The 19,179-nt window shown below is 43.3% G+C and overlaps 1 protein-coding gene across 5 annotated transcripts in view; it reads right to left on the reverse strand.

Moving 5' to 3' along the window:
* Nucleotides 1-19,179, reverse strand: part of RIPOR1 (RHO family interacting cell polarization regulator 1) — a 94,833-nt gene that overhangs the window by 15,458 nt on the left and 60,196 nt on the right. For all 5 annotated transcript variants that reach the window (XM_088136034.1, XM_088136035.1, XM_088136031.1 and 2 more), the window contains exons 2-12: nucleotides 10,656-10,782; nucleotides 6,650-6,802; nucleotides 4,894-4,972; nucleotides 4,145-4,168; nucleotides 2,940-2,993; nucleotides 2,311-2,463; nucleotides 2,135-2,198; nucleotides 1,768-1,811; nucleotides 1,281-1,406; nucleotides 1,035-1,183; nucleotides 684-813 (exon numbers count right to left, since the gene is read on the reverse strand). In XM_088136034.1, the coding sequence (XP_087992160.1) occupies nucleotides 684-813; nucleotides 1,035-1,183; nucleotides 1,281-1,406; nucleotides 1,768-1,811; nucleotides 2,135-2,198; nucleotides 2,311-2,463; nucleotides 2,940-2,993; nucleotides 4,145-4,168; nucleotides 4,894-4,972; nucleotides 6,650-6,802; nucleotides 10,656-10,756 (1,077 nt within the window). In that variant the 5' untranslated portion in view covers nucleotides 10,757-10,782. The remainder of the gene's footprint in view (nucleotides 1-683; nucleotides 814-1,034; nucleotides 1,184-1,280; nucleotides 1,407-1,767; nucleotides 1,812-2,134; nucleotides 2,199-2,310; nucleotides 2,464-2,939; nucleotides 2,994-4,144; nucleotides 4,169-4,893; nucleotides 4,973-6,649; nucleotides 6,803-10,655; nucleotides 10,783-19,179) is intronic.

Raw genomic sequence — 19,179 nt, forward strand, 5'->3', positions numbered from 1 at the left:
ACCGCAAAAGAAGATGTATTATTTGCACACTTTTTCTCCCCTTTCCCTTCCCTTGATGTGACTTAAGGCAACGTAGGCACACAACATTTTTCAGGGCCTTTAAATGATGTGCTAGAGGTTACACCTTCCAGAAGTAGACAAGGCCAGGATTAAATGGGCAGGGCCAGGTCAAAATAAAATTGGATTAAATAAAAGTAGCTAATACAATTACCTCCATATATTTAATCACTGGCCCCACCTGTTTCATTACATGTTAGAATTCAGTTCTTCTGCAGAACTTCTGGAGAATTCTGGGGGCTGTAGCCAAAGCATTAAGGGCTACACTAGTGTGTGGTTTAACAAATTCTACCCCTAGTCTAAATTCTAGGAGATACAGAAGCAATTAAATAGACAAGTATGAGAACGTCCTGTCTAACACCCAGGAACAAAAGACATCCAAGGGAGTTTGGCCTGAGAACTGCTTTGATTTCAAAACATCTTTTGAACCGTAATGTAAGCTTTGGGGATAAGACAGAGGGAGGAGAGTAATGCATATTTGCTTCTTGGACCGTACCCACTCCAGGTCCTCGGTGGAGCTAGTATAGTACAATATAGTAGAGTATTGTCTTCCCAGTATAAAGACAAAGGGCTCTCCCTCCCACCCATATCTTAATAAATCTAGCATCCATTGAAGGAGTACTCACATAAAAGGCCTGTTCTCTCATGGAAGGAGTGTCAGGCGGGCTCTGGTTGTAAGTGGAGAATCGCTTATTGACCGTCGATGCCTTATTCACAGTACTGGCAGAAGACGGCTGGTCCTCTTTATCGAAGGGACTGATGCAAGGAAAGCATAGTGGTTAGTGGGGAAGAGGGAAAAAGCGAGTACCACAGATGGAAGAGGTAGCCCTATGTGTTCTTTGCATCTCTTGGAAGATCTGCCAGGAGACACGATGGATTCTCTCACCAGAACCCTTCTTTCATTGTGGCTCCAGACACCCAACCATGTCCCCACATTACAGGAGAGCATAATGAGCCTCAAGGCCAAGAGCACTCACTTCCAATTGACCTCCAGGCTCAGCTTGATCGTGCCGAGATCATTGATATCAACTGCCACCACCTGGGGCAGGGCTGCAAAGAGATCCTTGGTCTCGCAAGAGACATTCCCCACTACTACATGGCTGGCCAAGCTCTTGAGTTCCGTCACCTGAAAGAAGGAAGAAAAAGCAGAATGATCGTGAATAAGGGAAAGGCCTCATCTTTTCTAGGTAGGAGACCCAGCTGACTAGGGTGGCATCAATCACCTTGATAGACAGAAATTCTGTAATGAGGGGCAAGAAGATCATCTCCTCACTGTCCCACACTTGCTTGCTGTTGGCCTCAATGCGACCCCGTAGTTTCCATCGCTGGCGTCCATACCTCATGAAGATCTGCCATGAAGAAGGAGGAATTCTGGTATTAGGTGGGTGACTAGCAACAAGATTCAGACTCACAACTTTAAGCCAGCCTGACTGCAAGCCTTCCTTCAATAGCAAGCAGAGGGGATGCTTTCTCAAATTCACCCCATCCTTTAAGCAATAGTGGACAACCTTCCAACTTCTGGGATGACTCTGATGTGAACATCTGGAAAGCACCAGCATGTCATCTGGTGACCGCCCCCCCAAGGCTGTCAATGAACAGAAAACAATTCCCTATTCAGCTCCCATTTGCAAGTCCATTTTCCTCAATCCTACCCAACTCTAGAACTCATATACTCTTCCTCCCTCCATCACCCATCTTGTTTTCACAAACCTCATACTGGTCCCCTGCACAGAGTCTAGCAAAGCCAGCCAATCCTGCAAGAGAATGACAAGACAAGTTATGGATTATAGCTTCCATCATGGCCAAAAAAGGTAGTCCTAATGTTGTTATTCTTCATAAAGCATCAGACAAAGGAGAGATTCTAGGGCCGCCACCACCATCCCATCTCTTGAGCTGATGTTCTCCAGACACACATTTATGAGAAATCTTTGGGATCTGGAGGAAAACATCAGGAGGCAAAAGGGTCAACAGCCTTCTCCTTCTCCTGTTGCTTCTCCAAACCATCTCCTATGCCCAAGGGTGCTTTTAAAATGGCTGACAAAGCTTCCTCATGCTGATGTTATTTGTCCCTTCCTACCTTTCATCTTGATATGGAACTCTCCCAACTGGCTCTCCAATTCACTCTCCAACAGACACATGTTCTGCATGGGGGAGAAATCAGACAACTGACTGTTAATGCTGCCAACCCAGGGACTTTCCTCTTGTTCCCCCAACAGATTTCTTCCTTCCTCAGTGCCAGCCAACTTGACTCACTTCCGTGTACTCCTTATAGCCCTTGCCAGCTTCAGCCAAGCTTTCACGCGCCTCCTTGCTGCCAGGGGAACCAGCTGTGTAGGCCTTGACCATATTGTGAGCTCCATCTCGGAGCCGTCGCTGGATGCAATAGGCCTCGTAGAGCTCATCAATCTATTGAAAAGAAACCCAGAGAACTAGAGTGAGAAGCTGCAAGTTGGTTTAGCAGAAAGCTGAGCCAGCTGTGAGTGCACCTGCTGAAATATCCAGAAGGTTAGGTTCACAGACCATCCCAGGTAGCACAACAGACTATTTTGTCCTCAAAAAGCTCTTCCTGATCTTTCCTGTTCCTCTCCTCCCATTTTTTTTTTCTCCTTCTCTTTGGGGAGGAGAAAAAGTGGAACCCAAATTTTACATGCTAAAAGTCCTTAGCAACTCCAGTTAAGAAGGATCAAGTAGCAGGGAAATTGCTCGTCTTGAAACCTTTGGAAAGCTACAGCCGAATCCCCCTGCTCTAGGTTTAAGCTATGCAAAACAGGCAAATATTTGCAAATAGGTTCTAAGGGCACAATTTATAAAGGCGATTAAAAATTTGACTTTTCTTGGCACAGCAATCCTACAGGCATGGTTAACTCAGGAGCAGCAGGTACCTTGCTAGCATGAAACTCCAAGCGACGCAAGAAACGCTCAATTGACTTGACTTGCTGTGAAATAAAAAAGAAATCCCATTATGGAGGAACTGGAAAGTCAGTTGGTAAAGGAGTGCAGGATCCTATAAATCCTTCAGACACCCAGGCTACCCTGGAAGGAAGCAAAAAAATTACTCATGAGTCTATTTCTCACCCAGTTATCACCTTTGGGGACCCCAGGATAGGTGTGTATTTCTTTGATAGTAAGCCCTGGCGAGAAAACAGCTTTCCAGTCCAATGAGAAAAGTCAAACCCTTCGTTTTAACTATTACTCCTCTGCGCAGAACCCCAGCATGAGATGCCACACAGACTCCAAGAACCATTTGGGAAAAGGCAGGAACCAAGTGAAAATCATCCTGGAAAAGCACACAGGCCATCAAGGGAAATTTAACTGTGTTTTCCTGGCTCCCTCCAGGAAAGCTAGAAAGAACCAGCTTTCGTGAAAAGATCTGCCAGGGGAGTTTAAAAAAAGCTTAGCTTCCAGTTGTGTTGGCCTATCTCTTTTTCTCCCACTGTTGCCTCTTGTCCAGCAGGTTTTGCCTGATGATAGGAAAATCCATTCACTGGATGTAAATAAAGTGGAAAGAATGTACACACGGGTAGTGGCCCTCTTCCTGAATCATATTCAACCCTTGCAGAGAAGTAGAAGAAAAGGGAGGAATAATCAACTCCTCTCTTCTAGGCATTTTTTAAAAATCCAAAGGAGATATCAGGGGCAGCAGCCACATACAAAAGGAGGGCTTGATAGGGAGAAACAGTCTCACCCTTTGCTTTCCATCCATTTAAAAACCTGTCTTCACACCACTTTCTTCCAACAAGGAAAAAGATCTGGGTTCCTCTTTATTTTCTGCCTGCAGGCAGGAAAGTTGCCCGACTGAGTTAAGCAGAAACCCTCACCCCCATTCTGCTGCTGGTTGCAGAAGAGAGGAGCAAACTCCTACATCTTAGCTCCTTCAATCCTCTGATGATGCTTTAAGGAAGCAAAAGATTGAGGCAGCAATTCCTAGAGGAGAGGGAAGGCGCAGGGCGCAGGGTTTCAATTGAATCAATGAACTCGACCCATGTCAGCAATGTCTCTCTGCAACATACGGGATACAAGAGATGGCAATCCTGTCCCACCCAACATAGTCCCTTGGGTTCTCTGCTTCTTTCCTAGCATGTCTTACCTTATCAAGGTCATAGAGGAAGCCCTAAAGGAGAAAAAGAAGAAGGTGAAGGTCAGGAGGATTCAGGAACTTGAAAGAACTGCTGAATACATGGCACCAGATCAGGCATTGCTAATGTGCTCTTTTGAGCAGATCCTTCAAAGCTGCATCCCCTGTAGTTATGGCAAGAAGGGCCATGTTTCCATAAGCTCTGGAAAGTGTGTACTGCACGTGTAGGTGTATGCATTTTTTTTTTAATTCATTCAATTGTCTCCAAATCTCGGAGACTGCCTGGACAAGTCCCTGCAGTTTTCTTGGCAAAGTTTTTCAGAAGTGGTTTGCCCTTGCCTCCTTCCTAGGACTGACAGAAAGTGACTGGCCCAAGGTCACTCAGCTGGCTTCTTGCCCAAGGCAAGACTAGAACTCACAATCTCCTGGTTCCTCGCTTGATGCCTTAATCACTACACCAAACTGGCTCTCTTGTGTATGCATTACCCATGTATATATTGGGTACCTGTATGTATGTATTTTTGCGTGCATCTATTGGGGAGATCCTGTGCATAAAATACATGCAAAACAGTACTTTAGCACCACCACCACCCATTCCACAAGCGACTGGAAGATTGGCATGTCTCCAAGACTGAGGGCAGGGCTGAATGTCAAAGCTGGTACCATGGGAGGAGAACACCGGCTGAGTTTTTGCAATTTGCCAGTGAGTCTTGTGTCTCAAGATAAACGCTGTTACCCAAGACAGGAACTGCTTCACTCACCAAGCGAGAATTCCTCTTGGACTCACGGATCTGGGTACTCAGCTTCTCCAGTTCCAGCTGGTGCACTTCCAAGTAAGCACTGCAAAGAGAGATGGGACTGAGCACAGAAAGCAGAACACTCTCCACATCCCTTGGAAGATTAGGGCAGGCAGCCTCCTGGTCCCCAATTCAAGTGGCTGCCCTAGTTCATGCAGGATGTTTTGCTTGGCAGTCAAACCCAAGAGCAGAACACTTCCCGTTCAGTTGATTCCCACCAGGCTGACTGCACTCTTGATTCACAAGCTGAACTCTAGGTGGGGGGTGGAAACCAATGCCAACTGAATTTACACAAAGCTGAGCCAGGACTTTGTCATGGTTTGTTAAACAAGCCATAATGACCTTAGCTGCGTACAGCATGAAGGCTGGGTTGACATATGGTGCTAAGCTTGGTGTGGGGGACCTCATTTTGGCTTGACATGAGGTGTAAACCCAGCCATTGTGGTTGGAAAATGATGATTTATGGATCAAAGCAAGGGGGGATAGAATCCATGTTGGAACAATTCTGAAACAAACGAGCCCAAACTTATGAGCTGCATTATGGCTTCCTCCAATGTGTGAATGTAGTTAGACCTGCATGATCTTCTTCACATAACACATAACTAGGCGAAGAAATATGACCAAGTTTCCAGCCATAGTCAATCAACCTAGTGTTCTTGGGAAGTTTCAGGGCACAACTCCCATAACTCTTGGCCAACTAGCCATGCCGGCTGGAGCTGATGAGCACTAAAATCGAAAATATATGTAGTACCCCAGGATAAGTTGCCTGATGCAACAAACTGCATTCTCAGCATCCACAATTATGCAGAATAATTATGCGTTATTCAGAAAAAAGCAAATGTAAACAGAACTCCTTTTCCAAATTCTCTGCTGACTTCAAAAAGATCAGAGAAAGAAAAGGGAGGGATGGTGGGTGAAGGGAGACGCTCTGTAGAAGCATGAATCATGTTTCAAGCACCAACAGAAACTATTCAGTTATAACCAACTTTTAAAAATCGATAATAACGTAAAAGAAGACTCTCTTGAGCTTGGCTTCTAGTGACTTCACAGAGCTCTTCACATAGTTTTCTTCACAACTGTACTGGAGTGTTCTGCCATTACCTTTCTCTAGGGTTTTCTGAAACTTCCCTGTCTAGATTACTAGATTTCTAAATAGCCTCCCATCCAAGAATAAACTATGCCTGATGCTGTTTAGCTTTCCTGAGATCAGCTTGGCTAGAACATAGCTTGCATGCTTTTTTTCTAATTACAGATATGGGTTGTAACACCCGACAGATTATTGTTGTGTTGTGTGTATGCCTTCAGGACAATGTTGACTCCTGGTGACTGCCTGGACAAGTCCCTGCAGTTTTCTTGGCAAAGTTTTTCAGAAGTGGTTTGCCCTTGCCTCCTTCCTAGGGCTGAGTGAGAGTGACCGGTCCGAGGTCACCCAGCTGGCTTCATGCCTAAGGTGGGACTAGAAGTCACAGTCTCCTGGTTTCTAGCCCAGAGCCTTAACACTACACCAAACTGTTCATTTTTACTGCGGCTTTTGAGAGCTGGGTGGCATTGCCCAACACCAAGGGCAACGTCTTGCTTAAGACACTGTTTCGCTGTTATTCCTCACAAGCCTCCTCAGATCCAAACACGTGCTAGGAAGGTAAGTTTAGATATTTTGAGTGAACAGGTGCAACCGCATGTCACACGTTGAGTGCTCGGTGGTGCCAGCAGCAACGCTTACCTTAGCCCTTTCTTCAACGCTTCGTACACTTCATCGAGTCGCTCTGGCTGGGGCACCTTGGGTGGAGGGGATTTATGAGACATTGAAAACATCCTACTGACCCTGGAGCCAGACTTCCTGGAGACCGTTGGTGTACTGAACGCAGGGAAATTCCTACCAAAAAATAATAATGATGATGATGATGATAATAAAAGTCCCCACGCAAAAGAAGATATCATGGAATAGGCAGGCCAGCTGATACTTAATAATGCAGGATACGTAGCCTGGGTGGGAAAAGAGCCCTCTCTGTACACATCCACACCCCTGCAGTAATACGAAAAAGCCTTAAAAATGTTCAAGAAAAATATTTCAGCAGAGAAAGGATATTTTCCCACGCTTCTGATTGCTGAAGCTGATTGTGCAATGTAGGACAGGGTTTTTTAAAGTGTGCTCTGCGGAACCTGGGAGAACTTGATGGGGACTATAGGGGGGGCGGGGGGCAGGTTCACTCAAATGCAGCCACAGGCTTCCATAGCAAATTTTCTAAGGAAAAGCAGTCACACCCCAGTTACTGAATCTGGTGAAATATGTTAAATTGGCATTTACACATAACCATTTATTATTTTTTTTATCCATACAATACATGGAGGAACTTTCTGGGACACTAATTGGGGCATTTGCTTTTGTGAAATTCAAGTAACATTAATATATAAATTTGCATAAAGACACTACAACGAGCACCAAGGCTTTTTATTGTCAATTTTTCTATCACTGGAGTTTTGCCTCTTGATCAGGGGATCAGGGTGCTGGTGTTTTTTCCCAACTAACAGGTTCTGTGGCCTGAAAAAGTTTGAAAACCCATCATCTGGGAGATTGCATGAACCAGAAAAGTGTCTCTGGTCCCCTCTAAAATCTATTAGTGATACACAAAAAATTGTACAGCATCATGGTGAAAGCCAACCATGCGGTGTACTGCAGGGAGAAGCAACCCAGAGTCTATGGACTACATGTAAACCTTCATCCCACCCTGTTCTGCTGAAAGCGAGTGGCAATTCAGCCAATTTTTGATGGCCCCTCCTTTCCTCCTCAGACTAAGAGAAGAAATGTAGACAACATGCCCCTTGAAGACAATTAGTTCCTACTTTCACTTAAAAAGAAACCCACCCATCCCAAAGGTGCCCCAAATCAAATCATTTCCCTAGACTTTGGCCAACTCTCATTCATCCAGAGTTTGTCTTTGGGCCAGGATCTACTTCTCATCCCAAATCTTCCTTCCATGATTATTATGAGGAAAGAACCTTGTGTGTCACCTCAAGCTTCTGAGCCAAGGGGAAAAAAAAAAAGGATTAAAAGGTAATAAACAATTGCAAAGCATCATAGAGCTGACTTGGTTTCCCAAGATGACACGCTCCAGCTGCTTTGGCCTTCAACACTCAAGTTTTCCATTGGCCATTGGTGTTTCATTATTCTCTTCTCCAATTCAAATGAAAACCTGGTTTCTTCCACCAGTCAGCTGCACCAACTCATGTTCAGCCTGTTTACAAGCCACACTAGTTTAAACTGACATGGGTACAGTGGCCTGGGTCATTATTTTGGTGGTCATCTTCTCCTTCTTCTCCTTCTCTTTCTTGCAGTCAGGCCAGTTTTCTTCAACAGGAATGAGTCCCAGCCTAAAAGCCATGCTCTGTATGTGTGTTTGTGTTTGGATTAGGAAAGAGGTCTTTCCATCAGATAACTTTACAACTGTCAAGTGCTCTTTCCTGTACTAAGCCTAGGAAAAAGGAAAGAAAATGGAAAATCTGACTGCAGGAAAGACAACTATCTGGTGTTTATTTAACTTTTTAACCGAAAGGGGCCAATAATTACTTAACTACATAGCTAAGCATTTAAAAGCCATTATTTATCTCAAACTGAAAATGATGAGTTTTAAATTCAGTCTTGTTCACTCTTCAATTTTTGCTCTAGTTGTATAAATGTTCAGGATGCTTTAGAATTTCTCAGAATTGATATGTGCAATTGTACATATGGTTTCTCTTTTGGATCTGCTTTAATTTAATCCTGCTTCTGACTACCTGCTTCTATTTTTTCTTGTAAAGCTCAGTATTGGAGTTATAGTGGGTTTACTGGGCCAAACTGGAAAAGAGGAATTTACTTTATATGAAGTCAGTGTATATGCACATCTTGTCTGTCACTGTCAGCTTGACCTCCAACAGCTATTTTGTGGTTTCAGGAAGATGAACGTTGCCTTCTCTTGCTACATGGCCAGGACAGCTACTGAACCCGAACCCTTTTATGAGCAAAGCAGATGTTCTGTTACACAATTTGGGCCCTTTCTCAGCCAGGAATACACTTCTAAAGAATCCCCAATGCAGGAAGAGATGATGGGTGAAAGGCCACGGGACAGACGCAGTGCCCCAAAGACATTTGAAGTTTAGCTCATTCAAAAATACTAAGGACTTCTGAAGAACGGTGGATCAGTCGTTAAATACAGTAACTTTGAGATCCAATTGGAAGTTTGATGCAAAGGTTGCCTAGGGTTTGTTTTTTTTTAATTTATATCTTTTGTTACCTACTTTTCAATACACTCATAATAATCCCAAAATGGGGAGATTTCCAAGTGCTCAAAGCTGGTGTAAATTCCCTAGCTGGAGATTCATAAAAGAGCTGGTGACAGATGAGGGGGGAAAGCAGTAATTTAAATAACCTAATAGAAGTATGGTTGTTATGAGGACAATAGAAAATGTCCCCACTGCAAACTTAGTAAAAATGTATTTATATATTTTATGTTTTTAATGTTTGTTGTGAATCACCCAGAGTTCCCCCACTGGGGGGAGATGGGCGGTTGAAAAATTTAATAAATAAACAAACAAACAAACAAACAAACCTCTAACAGTCCTGCTAAATCTCTTTTAACTGAAATGTCTTTGTGTCACAAAAGTTTATTTTCTGCCATGATGAGGACTAGAAACATGTTGCTTCTTTTTTTTTTTAAAAAAAAGATGTTTCTCCTGATCCTTAACAAGCAACTGTAAGATTATAGTACAGTACTGCGTTTCACTTCCCTTGAGGCCAAGAAACCCAACTGTGTCTCCAGCAGCTAGAATCTCTACTGATATTTCTAGAGCAATTGACAGAAGTGGGGATTTTTAACATCAACACTCTCAGATTTGAGAGGGCAACAGCTGCCAAGCTAACAGGTACAGCTTCTGCATAGATATTCCAAAAATCTGAGATATTGCTTTGGAGCCCTTCAATGCTCTGAAAAATGTGAAATCCAAATATGGATTTGTAGAATAGTGTAATACATTGGAGAACAATGAAAGGAATTCTGATTCTATGAATTTCAACATGCTACCCTGATCCAGCACTGCCTGTACATAATACAAGACATAAAGTATTGTGGCCTGGTGGTATCTATTTGCTGCTAAATCCATGGTTTAACTTTGGATTAAAGAAGGGCATTGATCATCATACTCTGAGATCCAGCTTTCACCTGTGCCCAGCTTCCTCCTTCCTGTCACATCAAGCTGGTCCTTTAATGGATCTTTTTCAATAAAATAAATTGGAAGCACCCCTACTGAATCTTGATTTCCAAGAACCCCTTTGGGGTACACACAGGCCTCACAGGCACTCCTAGGACTTAAATATGATGAGTGAGGGCATGCCAGGACCTTGGAAGAATGCCCACCTGCCCAGAGAAAAATCAAAGGTTACTTGGAGAAAAATCAGGACTAATTTGGGGAAACAGAGGAGCAAACCCAAAATAATTTGCTTTCTGGGGAAGAGGAATTTTGCAATTGGCCAAGGGCGCTTGTAAAATGCTCTTAAAAATGTTTGGGGAGAGCAAACAGACCTTTTGACAAAACTGAACAGGCGTGTCTTCTTATCCAGCTGCACCTGTTTTATCCCAAATATCTGACGTCTACCCCCAGGGATTCCTTGTTCCAATTCATCAGCGAGAACCATGCAGGAAATCAGAGGCTTCCCTGATATCTCTGCTGCTTGAACCCATTTTTGCTGAGCCTACCTGAAAGATTTGTCCTGGGAGGAGTTGACCCCAGCAAAGGACTGGCTCCTATTGATCCTGACCACCAGACTGCGCCGCTGGGGTCGTACCGAGAGGGACATCGTGGAACTCCACCGGGAGGGACTCCCTACAAAACAAACCAGGAATATTTAGCTGAGCTTCCCAATCAATTACAACATTTGCCAGCTTTTCCATTCGCATGACTTTGTGTTAATCATTGATGGCCAACTGAAACTGCCTGAAAAGGGTAGCTGGTGGGGCGGGGGAGAGAAGAGGAAACCCAACACACTTTCATTTCTGTTTTACTGAAACATAATGGCTTCAGCCTCTCTCAAAAGCTGCATCTCTTTCTGCTCAAGTATTTTTAAATCTTAGTTAAATTTTATTTAAACCTTTCGCCAAGAACAACCTCCTTGGGGGGGGGGGGTGCGTATGTGTCAAGATTACAGAACATTACAAAAACATGAACATGTAGAGAGAAGGCCTTTCCTTATGGTGAAGCTGAAGTGTCCCACCCAACTGAGTCAGCAGAAAACCAGATCAGCATGAAGTGTGCGGTCACCATGGTTGATCCCTTTTCTGCCTCTTGTTGCCTCTGTTCCCCATCACTTTCAATCACCAGACTTCCCTCCAAGATTATGGGTGACAAAGCCTAGCTGATTTTATACACCTGGAGGCTGCTCTTAGAGTGTGTCAGAATAAAGGGGAAAACACTTCCTTTAACACCAATACAACTAAAGGTGACATAAGGTTGTCATGGGCTGGGAGCCAGATGAAGACCATGTCATGGGGACTCAGCAGAGAAAAGATGATGCCAGAGCAGGTTGATGTCATGGTTAAATAAAACTGGGGAAGACTCTGAGACTTGTGCAAGGGGCTAATAGACTTATAATCTGAGATCTGCTATGACTACTAAGCCAAGCAGCTCAGCATCCAGGCTTACTGACAATCAGATACTTCCCTAAATCAAGGGAATGTTTTTTGATGCTTTGGTGGAAGTGAAGGAATTGGACACCCTGGAAATGGTCCATGTCTTGGAATAGCTTCTGGTTCTTCTCCCAGGCCTTGGCTTAGGATGGATGGAGCCCTTGTGCTTTGCTCTGTTTTCGTATCGAGTGACCGGATCCCATCTTGTTTCGTTTTGTGTTTTTATTGCTTATTATATTGTGAACTGCCCAGAGATGGTCTGGAATTGGGTGGCGACTAAATTGAATGAAATAAGTAACACATGGCTGGTCCTCAACACAGAATGGGTCAACAGGAACAAAATAGGTGGACAGATTTGTAGCGTTGGTACTCAGCCAGTTCAAATTCCATCTCAAGCGTAAATGCCATGGAAGCTACCTTTAACCACCCTTTCGTTCTCAGCTTCTGCAGAATGGGAACAGGTCAACTGCATTCTGAGGAAGTTGTAAACTCTACAGATAAGACACCACTTGGGGTATTGAGCCTGTCTGATAGGGCACTTCTAGCAATAAAGAGAAAATGAGGGGCAAAGGTGTGTGAGGTTGCCTGGCAGGAAGTCCACCCCTGAGGCACCACTCTGTCCTGACTATAAGCATATTCTCCCTAAAGGAAGGCCTGACCTCAAGCTAGAAGAGTTTTGGTGGCTTTGCAGTGATATGGACCTCCGGCCACTTCTTACAAAAAGTCAAGTCTCCTGGCCATTTCTGAGGCTGGATAAGACGTGACACCTTGCATAAGCTTTTCTTTTTTTTTAGTTTTACGGTTAAAGGAAACCACCCCCTATTGAGTCAGGCCCTGACCTAATCTAATATTAAAACACAGAGACTAGCTAGTGCAGCTGCTCCCACAGAGTTTCAGGCAGGAGCTTTTATTAATTTGTTTTTTTTACCAGTCCTATCTGGAGATGACAGGAATAAAAACATGAGACCTTCTGTGTGTAGCTAGGTTGAACAGGTTGAGTTTTCACCACACACTTGCCAGCCAAAAGCCCAAACGAACTCAAACCAAAGTTAAAATGGCCTTAAACAACTGACCTAATTACACAGCCATTGTTTTCCTCCTTTTTTTTTTTGGTCTTTTTTTCTCCTCTTCCCCCCAAGATCTATTTTATTCAGGAACGTCTCACTCCCCAAACAGAAAATAAAAAGTAAGAGCTAAGAAAAAAAGTGCAACTAAATATATATCCCTGAATCCAAAAACAGCCAATGCAGAAAGACAAGAGGGCAACCACCACAAAAGTATCATGCCATTCAAACTCTATGAAAGTAAGTTTGCAGGTAGAAAACAAGGAAAGGAGTTGGCAAATAACAAGAATCACAACTGATTACGCACAGTGCACGTAGGAGGTACAAGCTTGCATAAGAAACATGAGAGATGCGAAAGGAAAAGGTTCCATGCCAGCCAGACTTGTTGAGTTAGCTTATGGGTGTGCAACTTTTTCCGGTGCAAAGACCGCACTTGACTTTCGAGTGATATGCTTCCCCAAACAGAGTTGGGGCCAGAACAAAAATTAAATCTGATTTCATTTCCGGTTCCACTGAATTAAGGTTAGGTATAGTTAACATGATTACTCTGCAGTTACGGATTTAAGAATTTAATCTTTCTGCCATATTGATAATTGCAATTGAGTTAACCAAACTGTGTCAATGGGAGGTTCTGGAATCTCAAGTTGGGCAATGCTTGGCAACTCTGCATCAGCCTGAACAGAAGTCCTGTTTGCTTCAAAACATCTCCATCTACTGATATTTGGTTGGTGGCTGTACTACGTTTTCCCAAAGCTGCAAAGCAGCTTCAGGCTTTTTGGCAGCTGCCTAAAACCCAAAGTGATTCTTTCCGAGCATGATTCTCTTTAGCAAGACTTGCTGGATGGGGGTACAGGAGTTCCAGCAACTGAACTATTTCCCATTTAGAACTAGTAAGTCCCCATGTGTATTAGAGTGGAGACTTTCTGGTTTTCTTTCTAACAGATTTCCTGTGATCTGGCAAGGAGATAAGTCTTTTCACAGACAACAGTTTATATAACGACTCCTGAATTTTTACAATCTCTTACATAAGTGATAACACTTGGTAAAATTATTAGGCTTTTCCAAAGGAACACTTGCTAAAATTCTATCAGGAAAATCTGTTCATAGGAGGAATGGCAGTTCTGTTACCTCCCCATTCTTAGATGCTTTGAGTGTTTTTTTTAGATATGGTCAGTAATGTATCCCCTTCATGGATCACTGCCTTGTCGTGGCGAAGGGGCTTGCGTAACTCAGTGAAGCCATGAGCTATACCGTGCAGGGCCACCCAAGACGGACAGGTCATGACAGAGAGTTCTGACAAAATGTGGTCCACTGGAGAAGGAAATGGCAACCCACTCCAGGATCCTTGCCAAGAAAACCCCATGGACAATATTGGTTCATGGGGTCACGAAGAGTCGGACACAACTTAACTAAACAACAACAAACAGTAATGTATGGGTTGATTTAATAAATAATTTTCTGATGTATAACACACTCTTTGGGGCCAGCATTCCTAATCTTTCCAATGTCAGTGTTTTCAATCTCAGTTCTGATGATACTCACTAGGTCAGTGTTTCTCAACCTTGGCAACTTGAAGATGTGTGGACTTCAACTCTCAGAATTCCCCAGCCAGCATGGGGAATTCTGGGAATTGAAGTCCACACATCTTCAGGTTGCTAAGATTGAGGAATACTGCACTAGGTTTACACAGCACATTGGTTTATTTAACCACAGGTTGTGGACTAAGCCATGACTGTCTTGGCTCTTATCTCAAGCTACGTCATAAATCATAGCTTGCAAACCACAGTGGCTGGGTTCCCACTGCATGCTAAAGCTAAGAAAGTTTCATTAGAGCTCAGTTTGTTGTGTGAACTCAACCTCTAGGGCTCAAATCTTAAGAGAAGTTACTGAAGGAAGGGAAATTCCCCATTCTTCTTCCATTCTATTTCAATCACCTATGTTACCTTCTCTTTGGACATTTAGGGGAGCTTTCCTGAACAATATGGGATGCCCCAAATGGAATGGAATAGCTCTAATTCTCCCCCTCCCGGTAGTTCTATATGCCCATTGAACTTCCCCATTGTAAGGTACGAACAGATGAGAGGAAGAGGAAAGGAAAGGGCAGAAATCACCACCACCACCACCACCACCACCACGAGAAAAGGCCCTTTGAGAGGGAGGCTCTTTGGGAAATATACTACATTTCTGCTCCTTTTTAAACTTAAAAAGGGTATCACTTCATGGTTTGCCTCTCTCCCCATCTATATCAATCTAGCATAGTAGGTTACTAATGATATTTGGTGAACTTGCAAGAGGGGTGAACTTGCAAGGGGGATTAAACCCAGGTCAACTTTGACCCTGACATCCCACATCTCTGGCAGGTCTTCTATGGGTCTTTATTTTTTATTATAGGTCATAGGCTCAACAAGCACCGGGACCAGGTTGTTAATGGAGCCCTGGCATGTGTGTGCTTGCCACATTGGCAAGGGGATTTTTGTTATAGGGGCCTTAACTTTTTTTTTAATTGATTGTGATTGAGTATTACATGGTTACATTTTGTTCACTGCCCAGAGTTAGATGGGTGACCAGATACATTTGTTGTCCTCCATGGTTCAGAAGCACTACACTTTCTCTAAGACCTCCTCCCTCTTTCAAGGATGTGAAAGCATGGCAGATGCTCACTCACAGGCCAGGGCATCCTTTCCAATATCCACACAAATAATCAAGAGTTGGTACCTAATCCAAGGGTCAAAAACCAGGCAGGAAGGAGGAGGAATCTCTCCCTGGAACAAGGGAGCAATAGGCATGCTATGAACAATTCAGCAGAACTCTGGAGAAGACGCCCCAACCAGCTATACAGACATATCCTCAGACACTCCATGCTGTGTCTAGTAAACTTAGGTTCAACAGGGATGAAGATGAGTCAGTAATGATGAAGGGGTCAAAAGCACCCTATCATTTTTCCATCAATATTTATAATCATTATTTCTCATCTGGAAGAGTTCAGCCTCTTCCAGAACTATCTGCAGGGTAGGACCAACAAGCAGAGAGCAAGGAACAGATGGACAAAGGTAAAAGGTGGTGTAACAGCAGTCCATAACTGGCTTATTTGATGTTCTGGATTATCAATTTCAATGCTTGGTCGTACTCTAGTATGCAAAGGTACCAGCTTTTTCACCTCCAAGCACGAGGCATCCTTTCAGCTTCTACTCTAGATTCTAAGACAGAAAGTTACCAGAAGTTAAAAAGGCCGGATTCTGTATCCACTGGCTTTGCATGCTCACAGAACCACAACACAGATTCAGCCGTGGGCAAAGCAGTCCAAGTGAGAACATACTTGCACAGCGCCATGAACTGAACAGAAAAATAAAAGAGAGCATCACATAGTGCCAAGCTAGCTTCAACCATAATAATGGTGATGATGTAAGTTTTAGATATAGACTAAAATACACCAAAGACGCAACAGGAAATAACATTGCCACAGACTCCTATCAAGTATAACCTGTAAATCTAGTATAATTATAGACAGTAAGATTTATTTATATATTTTGTACATGTATCTATTGAGATGTTTACTTGAACTATAATTGTTTCAACTAAGTACTGGTGCTTTTCGTATCAATTATTTTACTATCTAGCCAACAAATCAAGTGTCTCTACTGAATATTTTTATTTTGCTTTGCTTCCGTTGAGATCACTTTTTTGTTTGACTTGTCCTTCCTTTTCATTTATTTATTTTGATTTGGCTGGTTCTTAATGGCAGAGACAAAAAAGTGGGGGGGAAACAGCCAATTTAGTTATATATTGACATCCTTATTGGACACTACATCAGAAGAGAAGGTGTTCTGCAAAGGACAAATCACAAAGTATTTTCTATTCCAAAGTTAGAAAGAAGGCAAAGTCCATTAATTCAGGAAAAGGCACCCATGCTTTCAAAAGAATGATAATTTGGAAAGGGAACAACTGAAGATGAAAGTCAGTGTTTCTTCCAGTCTAGAGTGGAAAACCATGGAACGGAGAAGTTTCCAATGCTTTTAAAACAAGCGCATCAATAGTATCAATCAATCAAAAACAAGTGGCCTGCCCAAAAGATGGATTATATCAAATCGTTCTGAATCTAGTTCTGATTTTCTTTATACTGACTGATGGGAGGGAAAAGGAAACAGACCACAGAGCAAATGATGCACAACCAACACCAAGGTCAACTTATGGTCCAGAGCCTTGACACCTGAGTAACAGCTTCCTGGCTGATACCACAGGTAAATGAAGGAACAGCAATCTATACAGAAGAACTGCATTCTTCCTACTTACCCCCAAAGCCCCATAGAGTTGAACAACATCCAGGCCAAGTTAACCAGTATACAGCCAATACACTTTTTCAACAAAGATCTCAGCCATGTCATGCCAGTCGAGCAGAGAGACCACCAGCATGGGCAGATGGAGCATGCTAGGCTCCCTCTGCCCACAGAGCACAAGGCACTACAGAATTTGTAAGCCAACACTGCCTCGTTCTTAGTTATCAGGGCTGTAACCAAGAGTGAAGCCGTGTTGACTCACAAATGCAACAGTGGCCCAATTAAACAAGTATGAAGGAACAGCAATCCCAAGCAAGGGCTGGCAGTTGGCTTTCCACCAGGGTCTTTTAATGAGATCACCGAATGAGTTGTGCCTTGATTCTCCACCCCGTTCCTCCCCACCCCCACCCCAATTTTTCCACTGACTCTAACTGGTCTTTAGAAGCTACAAGCTAGAATAAAAGAGTAATGGCTGTAATTACAAAGTCTGTATAATCCCATCAGCTGGTTCTGCTCTGGGCAGTGGAAGGTTGCCTAGTGTTAAAGGCAGAGCAGACAGCAAGTGGAGGAACTAGCCTTCTTACACACAATCATTATGGGCCAAGCGTAGTTACCAAGGCTGTGAAAGTACAAGGAAGTAACTGTAAATTCCAAAGGCCTACCTGGAGAACAAAGTTAACGTTGAAAATATTTGTAAGATCCTTGGAGCCACTAGGATGTAGAACCACAATCTCAAGAAGGTGAGGTTCTAGGGGTGCACCACCTTTACTGAGGACTTCAAATTTAGTGGGGAAAGAAACTTTCCAATTTCTGAATGTACATACTGTTTGGCAAGCAGGAGGCCTCCTGGTGCTTTCCATCCAGGGCTGGGCTCCACTCATACATTCCTAGCATTTCATAGATAATCAGCAACTGGTACTGTCAACAGTAGAGGCGGGGAAGGCCAGGAGGTGCTCCTTGCAGGCTGACTAAGAGGTAGGTGAGTAAAGCACCTGGTACTATAGCTTACGCTAAGAATAAGTTACAGAGGAGTGGAGTTGATTCTTTGGACCACTATGGTTTCTCCATGTTCTTGTTAAAGTTAAGAAAATGCTAGTTGCAAACCTACTTGTACCAGGATACCTTAGCAACAGCAACTCATACCCTGACCATCACCCCTGTAGACCATGCAGGGCACTCTACATGGGGCTGCCTTTGGAAATGGCTTGGAAACTACAGCTAGCAGCAGTTGGTGGGAAAACCTTGCCACTGTATAGTAACTCCAATTTTCAAGTTGCTGCACTGATTACCTTTAAACCCCCATACAGAGCAGATACCAGGATGGCTTGTCAAAATTCAGTTTGGCTGTCTGGTCCAAACATCTGGAAAGACCCTGTTGAGAATCCCTCTTCCCTTGAAAAGTACATGGAGCATGGCTTGGCAAGAAGCCTTCAGGAACACATTCAGTTCCATCCCATCTTACATTTCAGAAGCAGGTTAAAAACTACATCATGCCCATATACTTTAGGGCCCAGTTGGCTGTCCTTATCCATCCTAGGAACTGTTTAATTTATATTTGCTTTTATTGTCTTTGCGGGAGGTTTTCCCTTGTGCTCTGTGGTTCACAATCTAAAATCCATCAGGCTACAACTAGGGTCAAATAAATAAAAAAGGATAGAAAACAGAGATGCACGTCTTCATCATGATAAAAGGATCTGGTCTAGGTATTATACTGAACAATGTAGAGATGCAAACGGGGGGGGGTGTTGAGAAACATGATCTCTCCCCCCTGTGCTCTTTTTGGAATTAATCAGGAATAAAAAAAAATCTCCCATCTCCACCCTTCCCAGTATAAGTCAGTTTGATGTTACGAGTTCTACTAGACATGGTCCTCTTTCAAGAGAGAGGCAGATCAGCACTGCTTCTAGAGGAAAGCTTAGGTAGGAGTGATGGCCAGAAACTCAGCACTATGGAGCCTATCCCAAGAAGCTAACTACATGAAGGTTGTTGGATGGGCACAGATGTTTTCCCCATTTGAGCTGCTAGCTGAACAATGGTTCTGGCTTCTCATTTGCTTCTCTCTTACAACCAGTGGAGATACTCATGTAGACTTTCTTCTGCTGAAAAAGGTTCCAACTTGCTCCACTCTTTCTGCAACCTCTTAGCTTCAACTTGTGTTTTGTCAGGTTTGAAAGCCCTTTTTAATTAAGTCAACGCAAACCCTAAAGCCTGCACACACACACACTCAAAAAATGTTCCAAAAAATGTACAAACAAAACT

Source organism: Python bivittatus, unplaced genomic scaffold (assembly GCF_059951505.1).
Source record: "Python bivittatus isolate LINGU-HERP-01145 unplaced genomic scaffold, Pbiv_v1 ctg000190_np1212, whole genome shotgun sequence".
NCBI classification, from domain to species: domain Eukaryota; kingdom Metazoa; phylum Chordata; class Lepidosauria; order Squamata; family Pythonidae; genus Python; species Python bivittatus.